The following is a 23,947-nucleotide window of genomic DNA, read 5'->3' as shown; positions in this document are numbered from 1 at the left end:
GCCTAGGTTTCCTGCCCTCTCAGAGAGGTAAGACGAACCAATACACATAGCTCATTCCTCCCTGTCCAAGTAAAGGGCAACACTTGCACGACTACTAATACTGAACTGGACTTCCACAGGGTGAGTCTGTAAATACTAACAAGCCAGGGATGGTAGCATACATCTATAATCTTCACAGTGGGAGTCTGAGGCAGGGGGGAGGATTTAAGTTTGAGATCAGTGCAAGCTACAAAACAAGAATGTGTCTTAAAAACAAAAAGCATAACCTTATCCCTAGACCCTCATCAAGGCATGGACTGGAAGGACTCTTTCCTCCTATCTACCAACTGACGCAGGACCCATGAAAACTTCGGGTTTGGGGACCTACATTAGACACAGGAGATCAACGCTGATGCAGGAAGGGTACCAGGAACCTAGGACAGAAAGTGAAGCAAGCCACATGAGCAGTGAGTACACCTACAGTGTACAATGTGGTAACTGTCCTCGGGTACGGTGACTACCTTTTATGTGGGCTCATAGTTAAGAGTCTTGCTCTAGGCAGCAGGCCCTCAGCCAGCAGAGCTGGGGAGAGGGGAGTCAGGACTCACACACACGCGCCATAAAGCTCACCTTTGTGTGCCAGAGAATGCTCACCTCACTCTACGCCAGAACCATCAAAGCAATTTGCACTAATGAACACAAACGAGGGTTCAAAGGGTTTAGCCTACGTTGTCAGCTAGCGGTTTGGTCCCACACCAGACTAAGCCATTCCACCTGTGGATTCCCCCCAGCATGGAGCCCAGGTTTCCCCAAGGTCGCCTGGCTGGCAGAGGCCTCATACCTTCCTCAGGCCAAGTTTGGCAGCAATCTCATCAACCACCTCAGCTTTCGGATCTTCTAGAAGCTCCAGGCTGTTCTGTGTACCAATCTATGAGGCAGCATAGTTAGAAAACAGAAGACAGAATGGATGGGCGGTGCCTCTACAACTTCCACCTCCACCCACCAGCTCCCCCTGCTGAAGATCTGCAGCTACAAACATAGATGGGCCCTAAGGAAGGCTGGTCTGCTATGTGCCTACAGGAAACCTTCACTTGGGGAATGGAGCTGCTTTCAGAACTCCCGTGGACAGGTAATTCTGTTCTACACAGCCTGGCTGGAAGGCAGACTGCCACAGCAAGGTGGCAGACATCCCAGAACCGCTTCGGTGCACTGTCCCTCTGACTCAGTGTCTTGGCTACAGAACCAAGAAAATAAACGTACACCCCAAATTGGGATACCCAGCTACTCAGCTGGAGCATCTGATGGGCTCTGGCCGTGGCTGGAGCATGTGTCACCTAGACGGATGGCTCAACAAGCCGAGAGCTGCCAAGTCTGATGGCCTGGTGGGGAGAGAAAACTAAATCCCAAAGTTGTCTTCTGACCTCCACTGTGTATACACAAAATAAACCTAAGAAACTTAGAGGAAATCAGGTGCTGGTGGCCCACACCTTTAATCTCAGCACTCAGGAGGCAGAGGCAAGAAGAATTTGAGTTCCAGGCCATCCTGGTCTACAGAGTAAATTCCAAGACAGCCAGAGCTACACATAGAAGCGCTGTTTGGAAACAAAAACAAGAATTAGAGGAAGAGAATTTTTAAGCGGTAACAGATGTCATTTCCTGAAAGGAACAGAGCTTACCAAGCCCAGGGCAGGAGTATCACTCTAAACCAGAACCTTATGGCTATGTTACAGGGACCTAGAAGGCAAAGGGGCAGCCAGGTGGTGGTGGCACACACCCTTAGCCCCAGAACTCAGGAGGGAGAGGCAGGCAGATCTCTGTGATTTTGACTTGCTGTGCAGCTTAGGATGAGCTTACAGTTCTGATCCTCCTGCCTTCATCTCTAATGTCGGGGTTACAGGCATGTGCCACCAAACACAGATTATAAAGTGTGGGACGGACCTGGGACTTGGGACTGCGAGGCAAGTCTACCTAACGAGCTATGTGAAATAAGGCTGTGGTCTTTTTGTTTGTTTCATTTGTTTTTGTTTTTCAAGACAGAGTTTCTCTGTAGCTTTGGAGTCTGTCCTTGGACTCGCTCTGTACTCTGCCTCCCGAATGCTGGGATTAAAAGTGTGTGTCACCACCTAGCAAGGCTGTGATCTTATTCTTTTTTTTTTTTAAGTTTTTCGAGACAGGGTTTCTCTGTGGTTTTGGTGCCTGTCCTGGAACTAGCTCTTGTAGACCAGGCTGGTCTCGAACTCACAAAGATCCGCCTGCCTCTGCCTCCCGAGTGCTGGGATTAAAGGCGTGCGCCACCACCGCCCGGCTGTGATCTTATTCTTCAATAATTTCATGTGCATGTATGTATAATGTGTGCATGCCCCAGAGTGTACAGCAAGAGATAGCAAAAACAAGGAAGAGGATCTGGAAGGCACTTCAGCACCTCGGAAACAACCCGCCCCGTCACGCACCGCCGGTCCTGCACCCATGTACCTGAGGCGGCTCATAAATCGCAGCCACTTCAGCCCTGATGCCAAGGGGAATGTCCTTGTGCTCTGTGTACCGTCCATATAAATACCCGAAATGCTGATTGCCTGTCTTTCTCCAGAAGTCAAGGAAGCGGTCAGCCACAGTGTGGTTCTCAAACATGATGTTGTCCACATGTCTGTATTTCTGCAGAATTAACAAACGCGGGCTTAAGTGAAACATTCTACCAGAAACAATATGATTTTTTTCAAGAAAAAAAAAAAAACTAGTGAAAATGTTAGTTTTTGTTTGTTTGTTTGTTTATTTATTGTTTGTTTGTTTGTTTTTTTTTTTTTTTAGTTTTTCGAGACAGGGTTTCTCTGTGGCTTTGGAGCCAGTCCTGGAACTAGCTCTGTAGACCAGGCTGGTCTCGAACTCACAGAGATCCATCTGCCTCTGCCTCCCGAGTGCTGGGATTAAAGGCGTGCGCCACCATCGCCCCGCTGTTTTTTTTTTTTTTAAGATTTAGTTTTGTGGACTGGAGAGATGGCTCAGAGGTTAAGAGCACTGCCTGCTCTTCCAAAGGTCCTGAGTTCAATTCCCAGCAACCACATGATGGCTCACAACCATCTGTACTGAGGTCTGGTGCCCTCTTCTGGCCTTCAGGCATACACGCAGACAGAATATTGCATTCATAATAAACAAATAAATAAAAAGATTGTTTTGTTTTTTATGTATTTGGGTGTTTTGCTTATATGCATGTCTATGTGCCACCCGCATGCATGGTGTCCTTGTAGGTCTGGGACTGTAGTTACAGATGTGAGATATCATGTGTGTGCTAGGAACAATCCTGGGACTTCTGCAAGAGCAGTAAGTGTTCTAAATCTCTAAGCCATAGCCCAAGACACGTTTGTTTTCATTTCAGCTTTGACCCAGCTTTATTTAGTTCTTTCAACAAGGTAAACAGGCTTGAAATGTAGCTCAAGGATGTGGTCGGGGTAGATCATTGACTTGCCTAGCATGTGCACTGGGGTTTAAGACCCTGCAAACAACAGACAAATCCCAAATCTAAGAGCCTACTCTGACTAGACACAGTGAGTCTGAGGCCAATGTGGACTAAAGGAAACAGTTGGAGACTGCTTCTAAAACATGGGAAGGAAGGGAAAGAGGGAGGGAGGAGAGAGGGAGGGAGGAAAGAGGGAGGGAGGAGAGAGAGAGAGAGAGAGAGAGAGAAGGGAAGAGAAGAGAAGGAAAGTGAAGGGAAGGGAAAAGAAAGAAGGGAAGGGAGGGCAGGTAGGCAAACTGCTTTGTTCTTTAGAGATCAGGGGAACAGGGGAAGGAGGATTTTATCAACCAACAGCCTGAGCAGATCTCTGAAGCTGTACTGCCACCTCCCATGTAACACGTTTTTAAAGGCAAAGTCACAACCGCTGAGCGTCTGAAAATCTCCAAGAAAAATCCCACGTCCCAAAATAAACAACAAAATAACTAAAATAAATTTAAAATGAGGAAGGGCCTGAAGAGATGGCTCAGTGCTTCAGAGCACCAGCTTCTCCATCAGAGGACCAGAGTTCTCTTCACAGTGCTCAGTTACTTGTAACTACCCATAAATCCAGTTCCTCTTCTGGCCGCATGCACACACAATACGTACATACATGCAGGCAAATATATATAAAATAAAAATAATAAATATTTTTAAATGCCTTTTAAAGAAAAATCCCTTCTCTGCACAAGCTAACCAAATGGAATCAAAACTCTAAACCCCACACCTGCAAGCACTAGAAACTTATCTTTCATTTATGGCTGCCACAGAAAGGCAGATCTAAAAACACCAGAGGAGCTAGAGAGATGACTCAGCGGTTAAAAGCACTTGCTGCCCAGGGGATCCAAGTTCAGTTCCTAGCAACCACGTCAGGAGGCTTAAGACTCCCTGTAACTTTAATTCCAGGGGATCTAATATCCTCTTCCACCCCATTCAGGTACCGGCACACACCTTACACAGACACACAAAGCACATGCAACTAATGCCAGGTGTGGTAGCACACACCTTTAATCCCAGCACTTGGGAGGAAGAGGCAGGTAGATCTCTGAGTTCCAGGACAGCCACTGCTACGCAGAGAAACCCTGTCTCAAAAACAAACAAGCAAAAAAAAAAAACCACAACAGAACAAAAAAACATATAATTAAAAATATAAATGGACGGAGGGACGGAACACACAAAGGAAGTGTCCACTTGTCACCAACACTACGGGCAGCCTCACCTGTCTGTTCAGCGTGATGGCACTAGGCTGGCATTTGGTGCAGATACCATTGGGCCATGGGAGGTGTCCCTCACAACCTGACTTAATCTTGCAGCTGATGTTCTCCAGGGCAACAAACTTCCCCCTGAGGGAGAAGACAAGAGACCGAGTTACACATGACAACAGTGGGTTCCAAGGCAGAGACTAGAAGGTTCTGTGAGACGCTTCCACCACCAGACAGTGAGAATACTGCTGAATCCCTGTCATCTACCTTCTGCAGCTCATCAGTGAGGAAATAGTGGACCTACCTACCACGGACCTAGGGGATTTCTGCTAAGTGATGTTGGTTTTCTCAATCACAGAATGCTCCATTAATTTCACTTTGTTGCTTTATACAAGTTGTTTATTACATTATATATATTTAGTGTGTGTGTGCATTCATGTGGAGGTCAGGTCACTTGCAACTGTTAGTTCTCTCCTTCCACCATGTGGGGCCTGGTCAGGGATGGAATTTAGAACCTAGGCCAGGCTTGGCAGGAAGTTCCTTTACCTTGTCATATCTCACCAATCTCCATTTTCTCCCCCAGCTTTATTAAGACATAACGGACCCAAAAAAATTATACATATTTAAATTGTAAAATGTGACATCTGTTTCATAAATAAAAATTGCACCCAGGCAGTGGTGGTGCACAGCTTTAATCCCAGCACTCAGGAGGCAGAGGCAGGAGGATCTCTGTGAGTTCAAGATCAGCCTGGTCTACAAGAGCTAGTTCCAGGACAGGCTCCAAAGCTACAAAGAAACCCTGTCTCGAAAAATCAAAAGAAAGAAGGGGGGGGAGGGGGGACGTGGTTACCTCGCCTGGTACTAAATGCTTTCTCACAAGCCCAGGATGAACCAGCATCTGAGCACAAAAGGTAAAACCTCTGCTCCTAAGCTGTACAAAGCAGCCGTGTCCCCACACGAGTCCTTCCTTGACCCAGACTGCTTCAAAGACCAGAGAACCCACAGCTCCCCTGACAGTCAAGTGTGCAAAAACCAGAGAACCCACAACTCCACACTGACAGTCAAGCATGCATCTTTGGTGATGATTTGCTCCTAGTCTAACCTTTTTTATTTTTTGAAGGTTTTTTGCTTTGTTTTTTAATTTATTTATTTTTATTTTACGTCCACTGGTGTTGGGTCCCCTGGAACTAGAGTTACAGAGAGCTGTGAGCTGCCCTGTGGGAGGTGGAAATTGAACCCAGGTCCCCTGGAAGAGCAGCCAGTGCTCTAACTGCTGAGCCATCTCTCCATTCCCAGTCTAACATTTTAAACAGTCATCCCAGCACTCAAGAGGCAGGAGGATTTCTGAGTTTGGAGACATCCTGGTCTACAGAGTTAAGTTCTAAGACAGCCAGGGCTACAGAGAAACTCTAGCTCAAAAAAAACCAAAATAAATAAAATTAAAAAGTAATTTTGGATGTCAGCACCTTGACTTGGACCCAGTGCCATCTCTTCTTATCAGTGACAGGAAATACAAAGCTACCAGCAGGTCTGTTACTCTCTGGTCAGGTGCACACAAAAGGAGCTACACAGACAAACATTCCACACAGGTTAAAAAGAAAACAAATGCAGCCTGGAGAGACAGTATACATCTGCAATCCCAGCACTCAGGATGCCGAGGCAAGAGGATCTCAAGTTTAAGACTCATAGCAAAGCCTACAGAAAATCAAACAAACACCAGTCTTAGTTCACCTTCCTGGCCACCAGAATTTGGGCAAAGAGGAGGCTGCTTACACCACCCACCGGACCAAGTATGCTAACTGGAGCCCTGTGGTACCAGAATGCAACCCTGAAGTTGTGGCTTCAGCCCCATCCCAGCTGTAAAAGTGAACTTGACTAACAGGAGAGCCCTGGGGAAAGAGCAAGCAGGGCTAAGGTTGGTGAACTGAGATCCTCACGGGGTGGCGCAGAGGTGGTGAGACACGGAGGTTCACCAGGTAACTCCACACCTACCATCAGCTGTGAGTCTGTCTCCTTTCCTGCGCACTATGGACAGACAATATTCAAGACAACTGCTCTGTGCACTGCCCTCCTTCTCTTCTGCATCCCCACGCCCAGAGACTACACAGAACCATCAGACATGCATCAGAGTCTGGATGCTAGGGCCAGGATAGAGTACTTACTTGTCAGCCCCTCCAGTCAGCTTCCGGATGTAGGCATGGAAGGACATGTGCTTCACAGGAGGCTCCAAGTGGTTCAGATAGTCCTCATCAAATGGCTATCAACAATATACAGGAAATGAGTGGTCATGGGTCTGCCAGGGTACATGAGACTTCAATCTTACTGTGCAGGGGATCAGACAGAGAGGGAGGCAAAGCTAGGTATTCACTGGTTCACGGTCACAATCAAGCTTTTCTCTGCATGAGTTACATTTTCAAAATAAAATGCACTCCTATTAAAAACTACAGCTCTAAGAAAATTTTGTAAGTCACAAAAGGCCTGAGGATACAACTTAGTAGCATAGCACTGAGTCAATCCTCTCTCTCTCTTTCTCTCTCTCTCTCTCTCTCTCTCTCTCACACACACACACACACACACACACACACACACAGAAACAGACAAATAAATCAACAGGAGACATAGGACTCAGACACAGTCAATCAGAGCCATGACAAGCAGGAAGCGAGAGCCCAGCCATGTGTCAGAGAATAATCGTCTAGGACAACCGCACACGCTCTTCATCAGCACACAACGCCTCGGCCACTCAATCCCCTAGAAGGTCACTCCCATAAATAAGTCTCAGATTCTCTGTGCCACTGTACTGCTGGGAATACAAGGCCTAAAGACGATAAATAGAAAAATTCTTTTAAGAGCCACAACACCCAAGTTTAGGGACTAGAAAGTGCTGAGCCAGCTCTTTCAGCAGCCAACCACACTGCCCAGCCAAAAGCTCCCTGTACAGACTTACCTCCAGTGGGACACAATGCACACACTTCCCCAAGGGGCCATGGCGACATCTGGAGCGTGCACAGGGTAAAAAAAGGCACAGGGACACAAAGGTTATTTTCTGTTGCTACTTCCCAATATTTTTTTTTTAAATATTTATTTATTTATTATGTATACAATATTCTGTCTGTGTGTATGGCTGCAGGCCAGAAGAGGGCACCAGACCTCATTACAGATGGTTGTGAGCCACCATGTGGTTGCTGGGAATTGAACTCAGGACCTTTGGAAGAACAGGCAATGCTCTTAACCTCTGAGCCATCTCTCCAGCCCAACTTCCCAATATTTTTGATATTTAAAACGTATATCACACTTTGGTAAGTGCTTCCCTACAAATACAGATGTTTCCATTGCATTATCTATTATTTATTCTGATATGTATCAGAAGAAAACTACAGGAGGCATCAAGAAGACTCAAAGCGGGGCTGGAGAAATGGCTCAGCAGTTAAGAGCACTGCCTGTTCTTCCAAAGGTCCTGATTTCAATTCCCAGTAACCACATGGTGGCTCACAACCATCTGTAATGAGGTCTGGTGCCCTCTTCTGACCTGCAGGCATACAAGCAGACAGAATATTGTATACATAATAAATAAATAAATATTTTTTAAAAAAAAAAGAAGACTCAAAGCAAGTTCAAGGCCAGTCTGGCTGACAGGGCTACACAGAGAGGACCTGTCTCAAAAGAGGATGGGAAAGGGGTAGAGAAGAAAGGAAGAATGGTGTGGGGAGGAGAAGAAATGGAAAGGGGAGGGGAAATGAAGGAAAAGGAAAGTGAAAAACCTGACCATAACCACTGCTGCTTAACATGACACTAACTAAAAATAGAGTGCTCCCCAAACACACAAGGTGATGCTCCATCTCCAACATGGAAAATAAAATGTCTTAAGTCACATTAAATAAAAATGTTAAGGAAAAGCTGGGCAGTAGTGGTGCATACCTTTAATCCCAGCACTTGAGAAGTAGGGGTAGGTGGATCTCTAAATTCGAGGCCAGCCTGATCTACAGAGTGAGTTACAGGACAGCCAGGGATACACAAAAAAATCCTGCACCCCCGAACCCACAAAAAAAGCCAATACTGAATGAAAAGGGTAGAAGCCCTGATAGTGCTGCACAAGCAGCCCTAGGTCTGAAATGTGCACATCATGCACACCCAGGAAACACAAGGACGCCAAGGATCTGGGTGCGGGACATCCCAGGCCCCTGGGAAGCGAGATGCTCAGTTATGAGGGCAGCAGTGGGATGGAGAGGAACGTCAAACTGTAGTCCTAAGGAACAAAGAGCTAGACTAGCTAGGCATTGGTGGCACAACCAAGAGAGGCTTAATGGAGTGGTGAGTGTCTTGCCTAACCCTGGCGTGATGTGGCACAACTTTAATCCCAACACTCAGGCAAGCAGATCCTGGGAGCTCGAGGCCAGCCTGGTCTACACAGCAAGTTCTAAGACAGCCAGGGTTCACAAAGAAACCCATCATGGGGGAAAAAAAGAAAGGGAAAAGAGAAGAGGTGGACTCTGTGCTTCTTTATAGTAAGAAAAGAGGTGGACACTGTGTTTCCTCTATATTAAGAGAAGAGGTGGACTCTGGACTTCTCTATAGTAAGAAAAGAGGTGGACACTGTGCTCCTCCATAGTAAGAGGCCGGTTCATTTCTTTTTCTTTTTTTGGTTTTTCGAGACAGGGTTTCTCTGTAGCTTTGGTGCCTGTCCCAGAACTAGCTCTTGTAGACCAGGCTGGCCTCGAACTCACAGAGATCCACCTGCCTCTGCCTCCTGAGTGCTGGGATTAAAGGCGTGTGCCACCACTGCCCGGCTAGGCCAGCTCATTTCTGAAGAGCAAAATTAACACATGGGAGCAGGTGTTCTAAAAATAGCTATTGGAGACATGAAAGCCCAGACCATGGTGAGTTCCTGGGGAGAAACACAAAGGAAAGGCAGCATCTGTGCCTAGTCCACCTTACACACAAGTTGCTGAAGTAGCACTTGGATTTCCAGGGTTCCAGTGTCAGTCCCTGACCACATTTACAGAGTGGCACCCACTGCAGAGACCCACAGCTCCACTCCCGTACATTCACATTGCTGGGAGCCAATCCTCATGTTTCCGGCTGGTGTCCCTGTTTTCCTGTGTGCATGTGCAGTATGCCCGGTGCTCAGAGCCCAGACAGCTGTAAGCTGCCAGGTAGACGCTGAGAATCAAACTGCTAAGCCAGCTCTCCAGTCCCTAACTGGTTTTTGTAAAAAGAATTACGGAAAAGTCTAAAATGAAGGAATGTACAACGCACTACATTCCACATAACTGGAGGGCACACACTGGCACCTAGTGCCCAGGCCGTCCTACTGATGGCCATGCTCCTGCTCCTGAGAAGTCAGAGCCTTAGCCCTTACTGAACCATCCATCCCTTCTGCTACCTCTGTGTGGGAGGGGCCATGTATCTAAAGGCCCAACAGACCCAGCTGTCCCTGGACACCTTTCATTCTTAGTGCTCACATACTCCTAATAGTTTTTGTTTGTCTTTTTGTTTTGTTTTTTTTGGGGGGGACAGATTTCTCTGTGTAACCTCCCTGGCTGTCCTGGAACTCACTCTAAAAACGAAGCTGGCCTCAGACTCAGAGATCTGCCTGCCTCTGACTAAATGCTGGCTAAGGTGTGCGCCACTTCCCCCAGGCTTATACTCCTACTAATCACTTTGTGTGGAATCTGTTTTAAAGTTGCCAAGGTAACACGCAGTAAAATAATGTGAAAATAGATGGCCAAACTCAGATCTTTCACCTTACCAGATACTTACTAACATGGAACTTGTTATGACTGGGTCTCGTGAGCTAGCCTGCCCCCAAGGGCTAAGATTACAAAAGCTCTGAAATATTTCCTCTAATGATCCATTAGGCGCCCTCCACAGGCAGGAGCCCTACGGAGCACTTACAGCTGTGGGTCCCGGCTTCTATAAATCTTCCCGTCCTGTTTGCTGAGATATTGATCGATCTCATCTTCAACCACATTAGGAGCACCAAAGGCCTTTAACCCTACTGAGGTCGATGTCTCCATTTCAGTCGAAGGTCCAGCAAGGCTCGAGGGAAACAGGAACAACAAATCGCCATGCCTGTTCAAAGGACAAACATCAAATGCCATTCTTTCCTCCAAAACCAAACCACACAGTTTGGTGTGGATACATGAATCTGATAGCTTCCAAAGACAAATTCTACAGCCTAAAGCCCTACATAGGGAAGCTCCTGATTTTAAGAGAACAGAATCATTTGTTTCTTGGCATTATACACATCAGTGCAGATTCTCTGAAATTTAACTGCTCTTACCAATTTATTTTGAAGGCTGTGAGACATATCTAGTGTATGACTGTACATGTAACACAGCTTGTGCTCACCTGGGCCCTGATGGCAGCCCTTCTGTTCCTTCTAGGTACGGCTTCTTCTCTGCCACTCCTAAGCCCTGTATTCAGCTCTCCATCCATCTATGTAGCTCACATATAAGCACCCGGACACGGATGAAGCCATCACTGATTCACAAGCACCCGGACACGGATGAAGCCGTCACAACAACTGACTGAGAAGTTATTTCACATCTTGCTCTTCTCATCTACAGCCTCAAACATCTGCCACAGTCAACTCCACAGGCATAATCCTGAATGTCCTGGTTGGTGGTTTTGGTGGTTTTGTTTTTTTATTTCGTATTTATCTTTTTTAGATCAGTTAGACACAAACTAGAGAACTAGGGACACAATTGAGAAAACGCCTCCATGAAACTGGCCTCTAGGGCCAGGCAGTAGAGCCTCATGCCTTTAATCTTTTTTTTTTTTTAAATATTTATTTATTTATTTTGTATACAATATTCTGTCTGTGTGCATGTCTGCAGGCCAGAAGAGGGCACCAGACCTCTTTACAGATGGTTGTGAGCCACCATATGGTTGCCGGGAATTGAACTCAGGACCTTTGGAAGAGCAGGCAATGCTCTTAACCTCTGAGCCATCTCTCCAGCCCCCTCATGCCTTTAATCTTAACACTTGGGAAGCAGAGGCCAACAGATCTGAGTTCCAGCCCAGCCTGGTCTACAGAGTGAGTTTCAGGGCAGACAGGGCTACATAAAGAAACCCTTTTCTAAAAAGCAAAAACCAAAACAACAACAGCAAAAAAAGGCCTGGTCTATAGGCAAGCCTATAGGACATTTTCTTAATTAGCAATGCATGTGGAAGGGTCCGGCCCATCATTGGTAGTGCCACCCCTAGCCAGGTAGTCCTGGGGTGCTTAAAAAAGTAGGCTGCGCAGGTCAGGTCATTAAGAACAGTGCTCAGAGGTTAAGAGCACTGACTGCTCCTCCAGGGGTCCTGAGTTCAATTCCCAGAAATCACACGGTGGCTCACAACCATCTGTAATGAGGTCTGGTGCCCTCTTTTGGCATTCATGCAGACAGAACACTGTATGCATAGTAATTTTTTTTTAAAGGAATGAGTAATTTCTTCATAGTTTCTGCTTCCATTCCTGCCTTGCCCGCCCCTCAGTGGACTGTGACCCAGGATATGTAAGCCAAATAATCAATCCCCTCCCCGCCACTGCTCTGGTTGTGATGTTTTATCACAGCAATAGAAATCCTAACTAAAATAAAGAAAAAACACATCTCACTATGTAGCCCAGGATGGCCTCAAACTCAGAATCCTCCTGCCTCTACTACTGAGTGCTAAAACTACAGATGTGTGCTACCAGCCTGGCTCACCACTCCCCAGGGAGGTGCTCAGTATGCTAAAGGGCACCCCTGCAGGTTTCTGTCACTGTGAAGAACATACCACCAACAGATGCCAACACTTACTCTGTAGGGCAGATTCCCACAAGTCTCCTTGCTGGGCTCTAACTCGACACTACTTGTGGCACTAAATCGGCTCCGGCCTTTGAAGACAAGATGACAGAACATGTGGCAAACTTTCAGCTGCCATCAACAGAATGCACAAGAAAAAAGCTGGAAGAACAGCTGGCTGGCCCAGTGCTGACCAGCAAAGCAAAAGAAGAGCAGAGTCTGCAAATGCAAACACTGCAGGACTCGTGGCCCTAGCAGCACAGCTGCAGACCTCAAGAGCTACTCTCACCTTCTTATTCCTCCATAATTCATAGGCAATAAAACTGCCAAACTGTAACCAGAAGTTCTGCTTCTAGCAGTGAATTAGATATTCCTAAACACCCTCTAGCTATAAACTACTTGGCTCAGACCCTGGATCAATTTTAACAAATACACTGTAAAAACACTGCTGAGCTCTAAGGTACAAAGTACCCAGGGTTCCAAAAGTCAAGTCAGTAAAAACAGAAGAGGACACAGCCACCGTCCCTTGGCCAAGGCCAGGATCAAGAACTTGATCAAGACTGCGGTGTTCACTGGGCAACAGGAGAGGAAGCCCTGAGCTCCCTGCCCCGTAAGACTGTTAGCCTGAAACTCCCACATAAAACCAAATGATCAGCCAGGCTTGCCAGTGCACACCTGTGACCCCAGCACTGGAAAGGGGAGCGCAAGAGCATTACGATCACAAGGTCATTTTAGTTGCACCTCAAGAACAAGGCCAGCCTGGATTACAAATCCAAAACAAAAACCCCCAGATGACTAAGGGAAGTCTGAAAAACGAAAAGAATCCTGGAGCTCAAATGGAAACCAAGAAGAACGCTAGTCTAGTTGCTAGTCCGCTTCCTTCCACCAGATGCACAGCAGGGAAGTCCCCTCCAGGGCTCAAGCAGAGGCCTGCAAAAGGAGTGGGGCCTGGAGACCAAAACCAGAAAGACACAAGGTCTCAGCTCCACAGCACCCCCTTGTGTTCACACAGCAAATGCCACTAAAATCAACTTGGAACAAAGAGAACCTGTTAGAGGCTATGCTTCCTCACACCTCCCCAATAAAAAACCAAAATTCAAGGGAACTAAATTCCCTCAAACAAGAGTAGACAGAAACAAGTGCTGAGAGAGAGGGAGGGAGAGGGAGAATGAGGGAGAAAGGAAGGTCTAGGACTCAAATGTTGGAATTACAAGACACGAACACAGACTTCAGAGAATTCAACAGAGACCTTCCAAGAAAGAGCTAGGAGCAGCGTGGAACCCTGAAGTGCAGTGTGATAGGGAATCAAACAATGTTTCCGCTAGACCTGTCTATAATCAGCTACTCAGGAGACTGAGAGACAAGGTAAAGTCCAGAACGAGCCTGGGCAACACAGAAAGACTGTCCCAAAATAAAGTTTTAAAATGGGGAGTGGATGGGGGGCTGGAGAGATGGCTCAGCGGTTAAGAGCATTGCCTGCTCTTCCAAAGGTCCTGAGTTCAATTCCCGGCAACCACATGGTGGCTCACAACCATCTGTAATGAGGTCTGGTGCCCTCCTCTGGCCTGCAGGCATACATGTAGAAAGAATATTGTATACATAATAAATAAATAAATATTTTAAAAAAAAAAAAAATAAAATGGGGAGTGGAGGGGCTGGAGAGATAGTTCAGCGGTTAAGAGCATTGTCTGCTCTTCCAAAGGTCCTGAGTTCAATTCCCAGCAACCACATGGTGGCTCACAACCATCTGTAATGAGGTCTGCTGCCCTTTTCTGGTCTTCAGGCATACACACAGACAGAATAATAAATAAATATTTTTTTTTTTTTAAGAAAATGGGGAGCGAGCCGGGCGGTGGTGGCGCACACCTTTAATCCCAGCACTTGGGAGGCAGAGGCAGGCAGATCTCTGTGAGTTCGAGACCAGCCTGGTCTACAAGAGCTAGTTCCAGGACAGGCTCCAAAACCACAGAGAAACCCTGTCTTGGGAAAAAAAAAAATGGGGAGCGAAGACCTAGGGGCACAGCTCGGAGGGACAGCACTTGCCTGGTGTTTCTGACAGCACTTCCGGCAAGGTGACAGCGGTGTTGAGAAAACAGGTATTGGAAGCAAGAGTGGTACGAGGGTATGTGTCTAGAGTCTGAAATAGGGACTCCAGCTCAGAACAAGACAGTATGAAAGGGGAAAACAGACACGCTGTACTCCTAGGCAAGGGCAACACCCAGAGACCGTGTGTTACCCAATCAGGTTTCAGGGCAAGGAACCCAGAGAGCAGTTGTGAAAGTATTCCACGGGGTAGGAGGGAGGGACAGCTTCCAGCTCAACTCTCCTCAGCCTCCTAGACTGTGTGAGAGACTCAAGCCATATTCTCTTTCCTTAAGTTTTTTTTTTAAAATAACTTATTTATTTTACTTTTATATGCATTGGAATTTTGCCTATATGTAAGTCTGTGTGAGGGTGTGAGCCACCATGTGGTTGCTGGGAATCGAACCCAGGTCCTTTGGAAGAGCAGTCGGTGCCCTTAACTTCTGACCATCTCCTCAGGCCCTTTTAAAGTCCAAGACCAGGTCACACTGTATAGTTTTAAAGTCCGAGACCAGGTCACACTGTATAGTTTTAAAGTCCGAGACCAGGTCACACTGTATAGTTTTAAAGTCTGAGACCAGGTCACACTATGCCGCTCTGGCTGTCCTTTACTTTCACATACTTTTTAAATATTTCAAATTTTTAAAAGTTTATCTCACCAAGCACCAAGCGGTAGTGACACACACCTTTAATCCCAGCACTCGGGAGAGAGAGAGACAGACAGACAGACGGACGGACGGACCGACCTCCATGAGTTCAAGACCAGCCTGGTCTACAAGAGCTAGTTCCAGGACATGCTCACTAACGCAGGCGCACAGTTTAGAAGAGGCGGAGCATGCTGTAGATCAAAGCCAAACATCTGCGCCTCTGCACACTGCGCACTCAGGTCAGACAGGACCATAAACACGAGATGAGTAGGAGGCCTTTCCCAAAGCCTCACTGACAACTTAAGTAGAAACGGGCCACCCTATCTTGCCTGTCTTCTCAGTAAGCGGGGCTGACGTGGCGTGATCTCTTCCCAAACAGCTGGGCTCTATGTCATCTACCCCGGACAAGTCGTTGACCCTACTTCAGATAACCTTGTCCTAACACCATTCCAGAATCCCAGGGTCAAACCCGCCAACAGTAACTGCTGGTCTAGTACGACTGTTGCACACTGGCCAAGCAACACAGTGGTAACTCACAGGCCATAATTAGAGCAGTGCCCAGAGGTGAAGAGGAAATCCAGACAGCCTCAGCTGGGGCCTTGATCTAGTTCCTCCCACTGCAGGATGCTTACTTGATTTTTAGCAGATGAAGGGATTTGCTGGACGACGCTGTGATCTCTCCAGTCTTGTTCCTATTGATGTAAACCGAGAAGCCGTTGTTTTGGAATCCAAACTCCTTTGCAACCTACAAGCCCCAAACAAAGAAATGGAGTGAAGCATCCCCACGGACCCGCCACAGGCCGCCAGGACCACAGGGGACACTTGGTAAAGTCAGAACGAGCTCATCAGACAGGTCTCTTGTCGCTTCACTCTAAGAAAACCTGTACTTCTCATACCAGGGCCAACTTAGGTAAGAGGTCCACGGGAAACACAGGCCTTGTATAAATAATGTAAGAGCTGAAGCTAAGCCAGGCAGTGGTGGCGCACACCTTCAGTCCCTCTTGGGAGGCAGAGGCGGGCAGATCTCTATGAGTTCGAGACCAACCTGGTCTACAGGGCAAGTTCCAGGACAGCTAGGGTAGTTACACAGAGAAACCCTGTTTCGAAAAGCCAAAAATAAATTTAATTATATTAAAACATGTCAAAAAAACATAAAAAAACATGTTAAAAATGGTCATATAATGCCACCTTGAACACAGACATATCTTGTAAACAAGATGGCCTTACAGCCTGTCTGTATCCAAACTGACTACCTGCCTAGACTGCGTGAACTTGTCACTACCAACAGCCTAACTTTCTACCCCACCAAACACACCAATTAATGAATGACCAAAGAACGGAAAAGTTGGTCGCTGAGCTCTGCTAGTCAAAATGCAATGAGCAGCCAGGGGACTGGGAGTCAGTGTCCTCTGAACAGTGGCAGAAGAGGACCCTTTGGAACAAGACCTGCAGAGAAGCTGACTCAGCAGAGTTAGACCCTGTGAACAGAAAGTAATTTCCAAATAACTTTTTTTAAAATATTTATTTATTATGTATACAATATTCTGTCTGTGTGCATGCCTGCAAGCATACACACAGACAGAATATTGCATACATAATAAATAAATAAATATTAAAGAGAAAAGAAAATACTTCAAGAATGACACTGTGGCCGGGCGGTGGTGGCGCACGCCTTTAATCCCAGCACTCGGGAGGCAGAGGCAGGCGGATCTCTGTGAGTTCGAGACCAGCCTGGTCTACAAGAGCTAGTTCCAGGACAGGCTCCAAAACCACAGAGAAACCCTGTCTCGAAAAAACCAAAAAAAAAAAAAAAAAAAAAAAAAAGAATGACACTGTGAGCTGGGCGGTGGAGGCGCACGCCTTTAATCCCAGCACTCGGAAGGCAGAGGCAGGGGGATCTCTGTGCATTCGAGGCCAGCCTGGTTTACAAGAGCTAGTTCCAGGACAGGAACCAAAAAGCTACAGAGAAACTCTGTCTCGAAAAATCAAAAAAAAAAAAAAGAATGACACTGTGTTTGGTTATAAAATGTTGCTAATAGCGGGTCTGGAGAGATAGCTCAGTGGTTAAGAGTACTGACTGCTCTTCCAGAGGACCCAGGTTCAATTCCCAGCATCCACATGGCAGCTCACAACTGTCTGTGACTCCAAGATCTCACACCCTCACACATGCATGCAGACAAAACACCAATGCAAACAAAATAAAATTTTTAAAAAATGCTAATAGCAAATAAAATTGATAATTATATTACTTCCACTTATTTATATATCATATTAACAATGATAAAAAAAGAGGGGGGCCACAATTTGCTGGCCTTTGGTACAAAGTGTAAAACAAAAGCTACTGTCCCTGCTTTGCTTAAGACTTCCCATACACCTGAAGTCTGACCCAAGCTCTCTCCATCGCTCCCTATACACACATTCAAAAATATGTGGCTTTAATTCTCTAAAAGAGAACTGGAGAGGGAAGGAGTATCCTGAAGAAATGGTTCAGTGGTTAAGAGCACTGGCTGCTCTTCTGAAGGACCCAGGTTCAATTCCAATCACCCATGTGGCAATTGCAATTCACAACCATCTTTAACTCAATTCCAACTGGATCTGAGCCCCCTCTTCTGGCCTTCACAGCCACCTAATATTGTATATGGTACACATATCCTACTGACAGATCTGTGAACATAAAAATGACAAAATTGCCAGAACAGCCCAGTTATGTCTGCTAAACAGGCGTGCAGGCAAATGTCTACAAACCTGGCAACACATGCAGGACAAACACCCATACACATTAAAAACTTAAAAAAAAAAAAAAGATGGGTGGGGGGCAGGGCTGGAGAGATGGGTCAGCTGTTAATAGCACTGTACTGTATGTATGCTGTTGCAAAGGACCCAGAATCAGTTACCAGCATCAACATGGTGCCTCACAACCACCTGTAACTCCTGTTCCAGGAGAATCCAACACCTTTTCTGGCTACCATGAACTATGCATGTATGTGGTACAGGCATACACACAGGCAAAATACTCACACTCATAAAATAAATAATCAGGAGGCTGAGGCAGACAGACCTTTCTGAAATCAAAGCCAGCATGACAAGGCCAGCCAGATCTACACGGCATGTTCTGGGCCAGTTAGCACAATCTCAAAAAAATAAAAAGAAGGAGCTTAGTGTGGTGTCACACGCCTTCAAATCCCAGCACTCAGGAGGCAGAGGCAGACAAATCTCTATGAGTCTGAGGACAGCCTGGTCTACATAGAGTTCCAAAACAGCCAGGACTATATAGAGAAACACTGTCTCAAAACAAAACAAAAATAAGTAAATAGAATGGAATCATTCTAAACATTTCTTTTTAATAATGTCCCTTTAGCAAACTGAAGTTTTCTCCAAATTCTGTTTGTATGAGACATGTTCCTTGCTCGGTGTGTGAGGAGTGTCTCATTCCATGGCTCCGGCTGATCTGCAGTTCACTACAAGGCCTATGCAGGCCCTAAACCTCTCATTTCAGCCTCCTGAGAACAAACCACAGGTGTGAGCACCACGCTCAGTTCTGAATTTTCATTCTCAAAAATTACTCTTGCGAAGTCCTTTGCCATCTCCCCACGGTCTGGTAGATAGCAACCGTGACAGACATATGATTCGGACAGAGTATAGCACGGTGACTCATATTTGTACTCCCAGCAGCACTCAAGAAGCTGAGGCAGGAGAATGGCTTCAAGTCCAAGGCCAGTCTACAGAGTGAGGCTTAGGTCTTTCTGTCTCTGCCTGCCCCATCTCCCTCTCTCCCTCCCCACCTTTGCCCCCACCCCCACCACCAAATGACCCAGCAGGTATCCAGTTCACCCACACAGAGAAAGCCACACGAGTGACAACCTGGTGGCAGCAGTGAAAAAGGAGATGAGAAAAGGCACGGACAGGAACACTGGGGGAAACAAGCCCTGAAAGATGTCACAGGTACCTTCTTCAAAAACGTTGCCGCTGTTTCTCTCTTTGTGGCTGTGATGCGCTTCACTCCATCCGGGGACTGGACGCGGATTATCTGTTGTAAGTGAAGGAAGAAGGTCAGTGTGCCAGCGAGGCACCTAAGACTCATACTTGAAGTTATTGAAACTAAAGGTAAAAGTCACTTTTCCCCACCTTCCTTTGCTGTGTACACACAGGTACGGCATATTCACACACGGTACCAAGAAGCCACAGAGGGTGTCTTCCTCTACCGGTCTCCACTAGCTTTTGGGGGCAGAGCTCACTGAACATTTCAGCTACACTGGCTGGCCAGCGAGCAGCTGGGCCCCAGCCATCTCCCCTTTCTGCAGTGCTAAATTAGATGTGCACCGCTGAGTCCCGAACTCAGGCCCTCAGGCCCGCACAGCAAGCCCTTCACCCACTAAACCACCTCCCTAGTCTCAATGCTTCCCCGTCTCAATCCCCAACTCCATTTTGATTGAAGGGGAAACAAGAGAGGCGGGGTACATCAACACATGAGAAACCGGCTAGAGTACACTCTGACTCACACACCTTATAGTTCCGTGTAGAGCACACATACAGTGTCAAAGCTAAACATGCTGGGAATAGCTGTAATTCCAAGCACTCCAGAGGTAGAGGCAAGAGCAACAGAAAAGGCCAGCCTGGGCTACATGACACCATCGCAAGACAGATTCTTTTTTTTAATTTTATTTTACATGTGTAAGTGTTTTACCTGCCCAAACGTAAGTCTGTACACCACACGCATGTACTGCCCTTCAAGGTCAGAAGAGGGCATCACATGAAACCATTTTTAAAAAACAGAAGGGCTGAAGAGATGGATCAGCCCTTAAGAGCTATAGCTGCTCTAACAGAAGATCGGGTTCAATTCCCAGCACCTACATGGCGGCTCTCAATTGTCTGTAGCTCCAGGTCCAGGGGATAAAATGCTCACTTCTGCTCCACAGGATCCCGCGTGCTTGTGGGCACATAAATTCACGCATGCGTGCGTGCGCGCACACCCACACGTATAAACACATAAACGATAAATTAATTAAAAAATAAAATGAAGGCCCTTAGTACCATGGTAAACTCTATAATAGTCTGGTTTCTAGGCAGGGTTTTAACAAAATGTATGTCCACGGCAAGGCAAAGCTAAACACGCTGGCTGGCCTACAAGACTCCTACACACGGGCCAGTTTATAAAGTCTTGATTTCCACACTGATCCAAGCTTTCCGAGAAGATGTCATTCATTATGCTGGCATGAACTGGCACGCCCTATAAACCAGGCAGGCAGCTGCTGTCCAGTCCCCGAGGGCTGAGAAGGAAGACCTCAGAAGTGGTCTCTGCGCACTTCCTGCTCCAGCAGTAAGCAATGGTGCACGACATAGAAAACGCTTTGCAGATAAAAACTGTGACAAGGCATTGCTAAAACTTTCTCCTGACACACTGAGGACTCACGGTGGCTCACAGGCAACTGAACTCTGTCTACTTCCATCAAACCAATTAAAATTAACGTGGATTTTCTAATGTAGCACAATCATGTCTCTCAATGTTTAGTGGCTTTCACTTGTTCTCCTGCATGCTCAACATTTAGATTCTGGTCTGGGTAATCGCTGTGAATGTGCCAATCGTCAAAGGGCACAAAACTGTGCACATGTCTGCTTCTTAGCCACATCTGTCTCGTTTCCTCACCCTGCTCAGTCATCTGTATTGAGCTCAAACATAAGTGAGTTCTGATTTTCAGCACTCTCCTCTTAGGATTTGCTACCTAGGAAAAACACCTTTATAAGTGTAAGGAAACTATTTCAACATATTTGATTCTTCAATCTGTCTTTAACACTGAGGCATGTCGAAAAGTGAAGCCCTCTGCTTCTTAGCAGAAGGCTCTACAAATGCTCCCTCATCCAGTCACTCAGGATGGGAGCCTGTCACCCAGGTACTGTGAGAAAGAAATCGCAAGAAAGAATCCTTTTGTTTGGTTGATTCTGATTTGGTTGCACACACCATGTAGACCAAACTGACTTCAAACCCTCTATCCTCCATGCCTCACTTCCAAAGTCTGGAATTACAGGCCGATGCCACAACACCTACCTTGCCTAAGAAAAATTCTACAGTGCAAGTCACTTTACCTGATTAACAACATGGCATGGGAGTCTGGGTTTAACAAGAGACAGGCTTGTACTGAAAATGTTCTGGATTAACCTCTGACACAGGCTACAGAGGAGAATACATGGATCGGACAGATGGGGACACATGGAGAACACGGGATCTGAGTGAGGCAGGTGTGAGGAACAAGTACCAGCAGCTCCAATTATCTGGGAAGCTAAGGAAGGTTTGTGCACCGGAGCCGGAAGACAGCCTGGACGTAGCCAAAATGAGGTCACAAAGCAAGAAAAAATAAAAAAATAAAACAGAAAATCTCTCAGAAGCATTGCTCCACAGCAATTCTTTAAAGATCTCCCTTTGAATTAAAAACAAGCAAGGCTAGAGAGATGGCTCAGCAAGTAAGAGCACTGAACGCTCTTGCAGAGAATCCTCGTTCAGTTCCCAGCATGCACACTGCACTGTAAACTGCCTGTAACTTCAGCTTTGGCTTCTACCAACACCTACAGTAATATGCACATGGGCACACACACACATATAATTTTTCAAAATGGGGTTCACAGATGGCTCAGCAGTGAAGAGCACTGGCTGATCTCCCAGAGGACCTGGGTTCAATTCCTACCACCTATAAGCTGTCTCACAACCACCTATAACTCCAGTTCCTGGGGGATCCAATGCCTTATTCTGGCCTCTTTGGGAACCAGGCATTCAAATAGTACAAAGGCATGCAGGCAAAACACCCATACACATAAACACATAAATCTTAGAAGGACAACTTCTGAAATCAACTTTAGAATTGTTTATTAACTCCTCACAACTGAGGCCTGGCGGTGGTGGCGCACGCCTTTAATCCCAGCACTCAGGAGGCAGAGGCAGGCGGATCTCTGTGAGTTCGAGGCCAGCCTGGTCTACAAGAGCTAGTTCCAGGACAGGCACCAAAGCTACAGAGAAACCCTGTCTCGAAAAACAAAAAAAAAAAAAAGAAAGAAAAACAAAAAAAAAAGAAAAAGAAAAAAACTCACAACTGAGAAAGTCAACTTAAGACCCATGGTGCCCATGAGAGCATCTGGAATACCTGAACAAACTGGTTTACCTCAGTAAAGATCATCACAGTGCATGGAAAATTGAAGAAGCAGTTCTAACTGCTAATAACCTCACCTATCTCTAGGCGAGTCACCTAGGATAGCAAATTTTAGCTTTTAAACGGAGTCAGCCTTTCTGAGGTTTCTCTGCACATCTCCAGAATGGGACGGAGAGAACAGAAGACGCCCTACCATGGAGCAGTGGAGAAAGAGAAGACACCCTCAAAGAAAAGCCTGAACTCCAAACCTACCAGAAATGATAGCCCTTATCTGCAATCCCCGTAGTAGAGGAAGCTGAGCAGGAAGATGCCAAGGTCAGGGATGGTGTGGGATAAAGTAGTAAAACTGTCTCAAAAATAAAACAAACGCCTCAAGAACTGGCCTCTCCTGGAAACCCATGGGATCCAGAAAAAAGTGATGTTATTTGGAATACAGGGAAGCACCGCTGAGCTGTCCCAGGCCTAAAGCACCCAACACGGTTCTGTTCGCCCAGAAATTCCAAATAACCCTCAACGCTGACCACAACTCTTCCGTCAGATCGGCCTGTTTCTCACACCATTCCCAAAAGTTAACTAACGGCTATCCGCTGGTTTTTCTCCTGTTTTCCTGACACACTTCATGGAGGGGGTCACAATCCCTACAGTCAGGCTAAAGTGAAATCAGCCTTCTTTATTACAACCTTTTAAACAGGTAGTCAAGTTGTCTCTGCCAAAGAGAAGCCAGCCCCGCCAGGTTGCTGTCTGCCCCCTTGGACACTTCTTTTGTGAGGAAGGGGTTCCCTACTGATGCCCTTCTCCCGACTACTCTTCCGGAGTGAAATCATGACGAGGCAGTGCTGGGATGGGGGAGGAGAAAGCCCTAAGGACAGGAGGAAAAGACGCAACCGGCTTCTGGGCCTGGGAGGAGGTTGGGGTCTGTCCGAGCAACCTGCGGCAACAGAAAGAAGGGAGGCCGCTCCGCTCGGACCGCTCGGTCTCCTAGACGCCAACCTCTCCGGGCTCAGCTACAGCAGGAACCGCCACAAACCCAGGGCTAGTAAGGAGAAGCCGCTGGCGCCGAGCTCCGTCCCGCGCGGGCCCGCCCAGGAGGCCGGCAAATCTGCTGCCTCATCCCGGAGCCCCGCTCCCTCCCGGCCGCCGCACTCACGATGCTCTCGGCCATGGCGGCCGCTCCTGTCTCCGGATTCGGGCCCCGGGTTGCCGCCGCCTGCCTCCCCAAAAGCCTCGCAGTCCCCGCCTCGGCCTCAGCCCCAGTCCCGGCCTCCCGCCGCCGCCGCCACCGCCGCTCCAGCTTCACCTCCCGGCTCCGCCAGCCGCCGACGTACTGTGCTTCGCTCAACGCACTCCGCCGGGCGAACACGGAGGCGAAACAAGGTTCCGGCCTAGTCAACGGCCGCGCGCATGCGCACGTGGAGCCGCGCTCGGCCCCGCCCATCCCAGGCTCCTCTGGGCCGGGCCTTCTAGACTCATCTGCAGACTCAGGGTTCGGAAGAATCCTGTAAAAGAGAGACTTACTTGTTCCTGAACTTTGCAGAACAATGCAGAAAAGCCCCAAGAAGAGAGCGCCTTGAAAAATAGCCGTTGAGGGAGTTCTGTGCCGTCTTCACAATTTTCCAGCAATGAGCTGAGCTTCTTCTTTTGT

The 23,947-nt window shown here is 47.1% G+C and overlaps 1 protein-coding gene across 1 annotated transcript in view; it reads right to left on the bottom strand.

Annotated features, from left to right (window-relative positions):
• Window positions 1-23,661, bottom strand: part of LOC121444123 (nuclear protein localization protein 4 homolog) — a 48,485-nt gene extending 24,824 nt beyond the window's left edge. Inside the window, exons 1-9 of the mRNA XM_041645906.1 lie at window positions 23,453-23,661; window positions 19,116-19,196; window positions 15,802-15,914; window positions 10,564-10,740; window positions 7,616-7,664; window positions 6,831-6,925; window positions 4,686-4,809; window positions 2,452-2,631; window positions 821-907 (exon numbers count right to left, since the gene is read on the bottom strand). Of these exons, the coding sequence (XP_041501840.1) occupies window positions 821-907; window positions 2,452-2,631; window positions 4,686-4,809; window positions 6,831-6,925; window positions 7,616-7,664; window positions 10,564-10,740; window positions 15,802-15,914; window positions 19,116-19,196; window positions 23,453-23,467 (921 nt within the window). The 5' untranslated portion in view covers window positions 23,468-23,661. The remainder of the gene's footprint in view (window positions 1-820; window positions 908-2,451; window positions 2,632-4,685; window positions 4,810-6,830; window positions 6,926-7,615; window positions 7,665-10,563; window positions 10,741-15,801; window positions 15,915-19,115; window positions 19,197-23,452) is intronic.
• Between the last annotated feature and the right edge of the window lie 286 nt (window positions 23,662-23,947).

The sequence above is a fragment of the Microtus oregoni genome, unplaced genomic scaffold, assembly GCF_018167655.1.
Source record: "Microtus oregoni isolate MIOR12 unplaced genomic scaffold, Mior012 000117F_ref0000505, whole genome shotgun sequence".
Classification (NCBI taxonomy): Eukaryota; Metazoa; Chordata; class Mammalia; order Rodentia; family Cricetidae; genus Microtus; species Microtus oregoni.
This window is presented reverse-complemented; position numbering and strand designations above follow the sequence as displayed.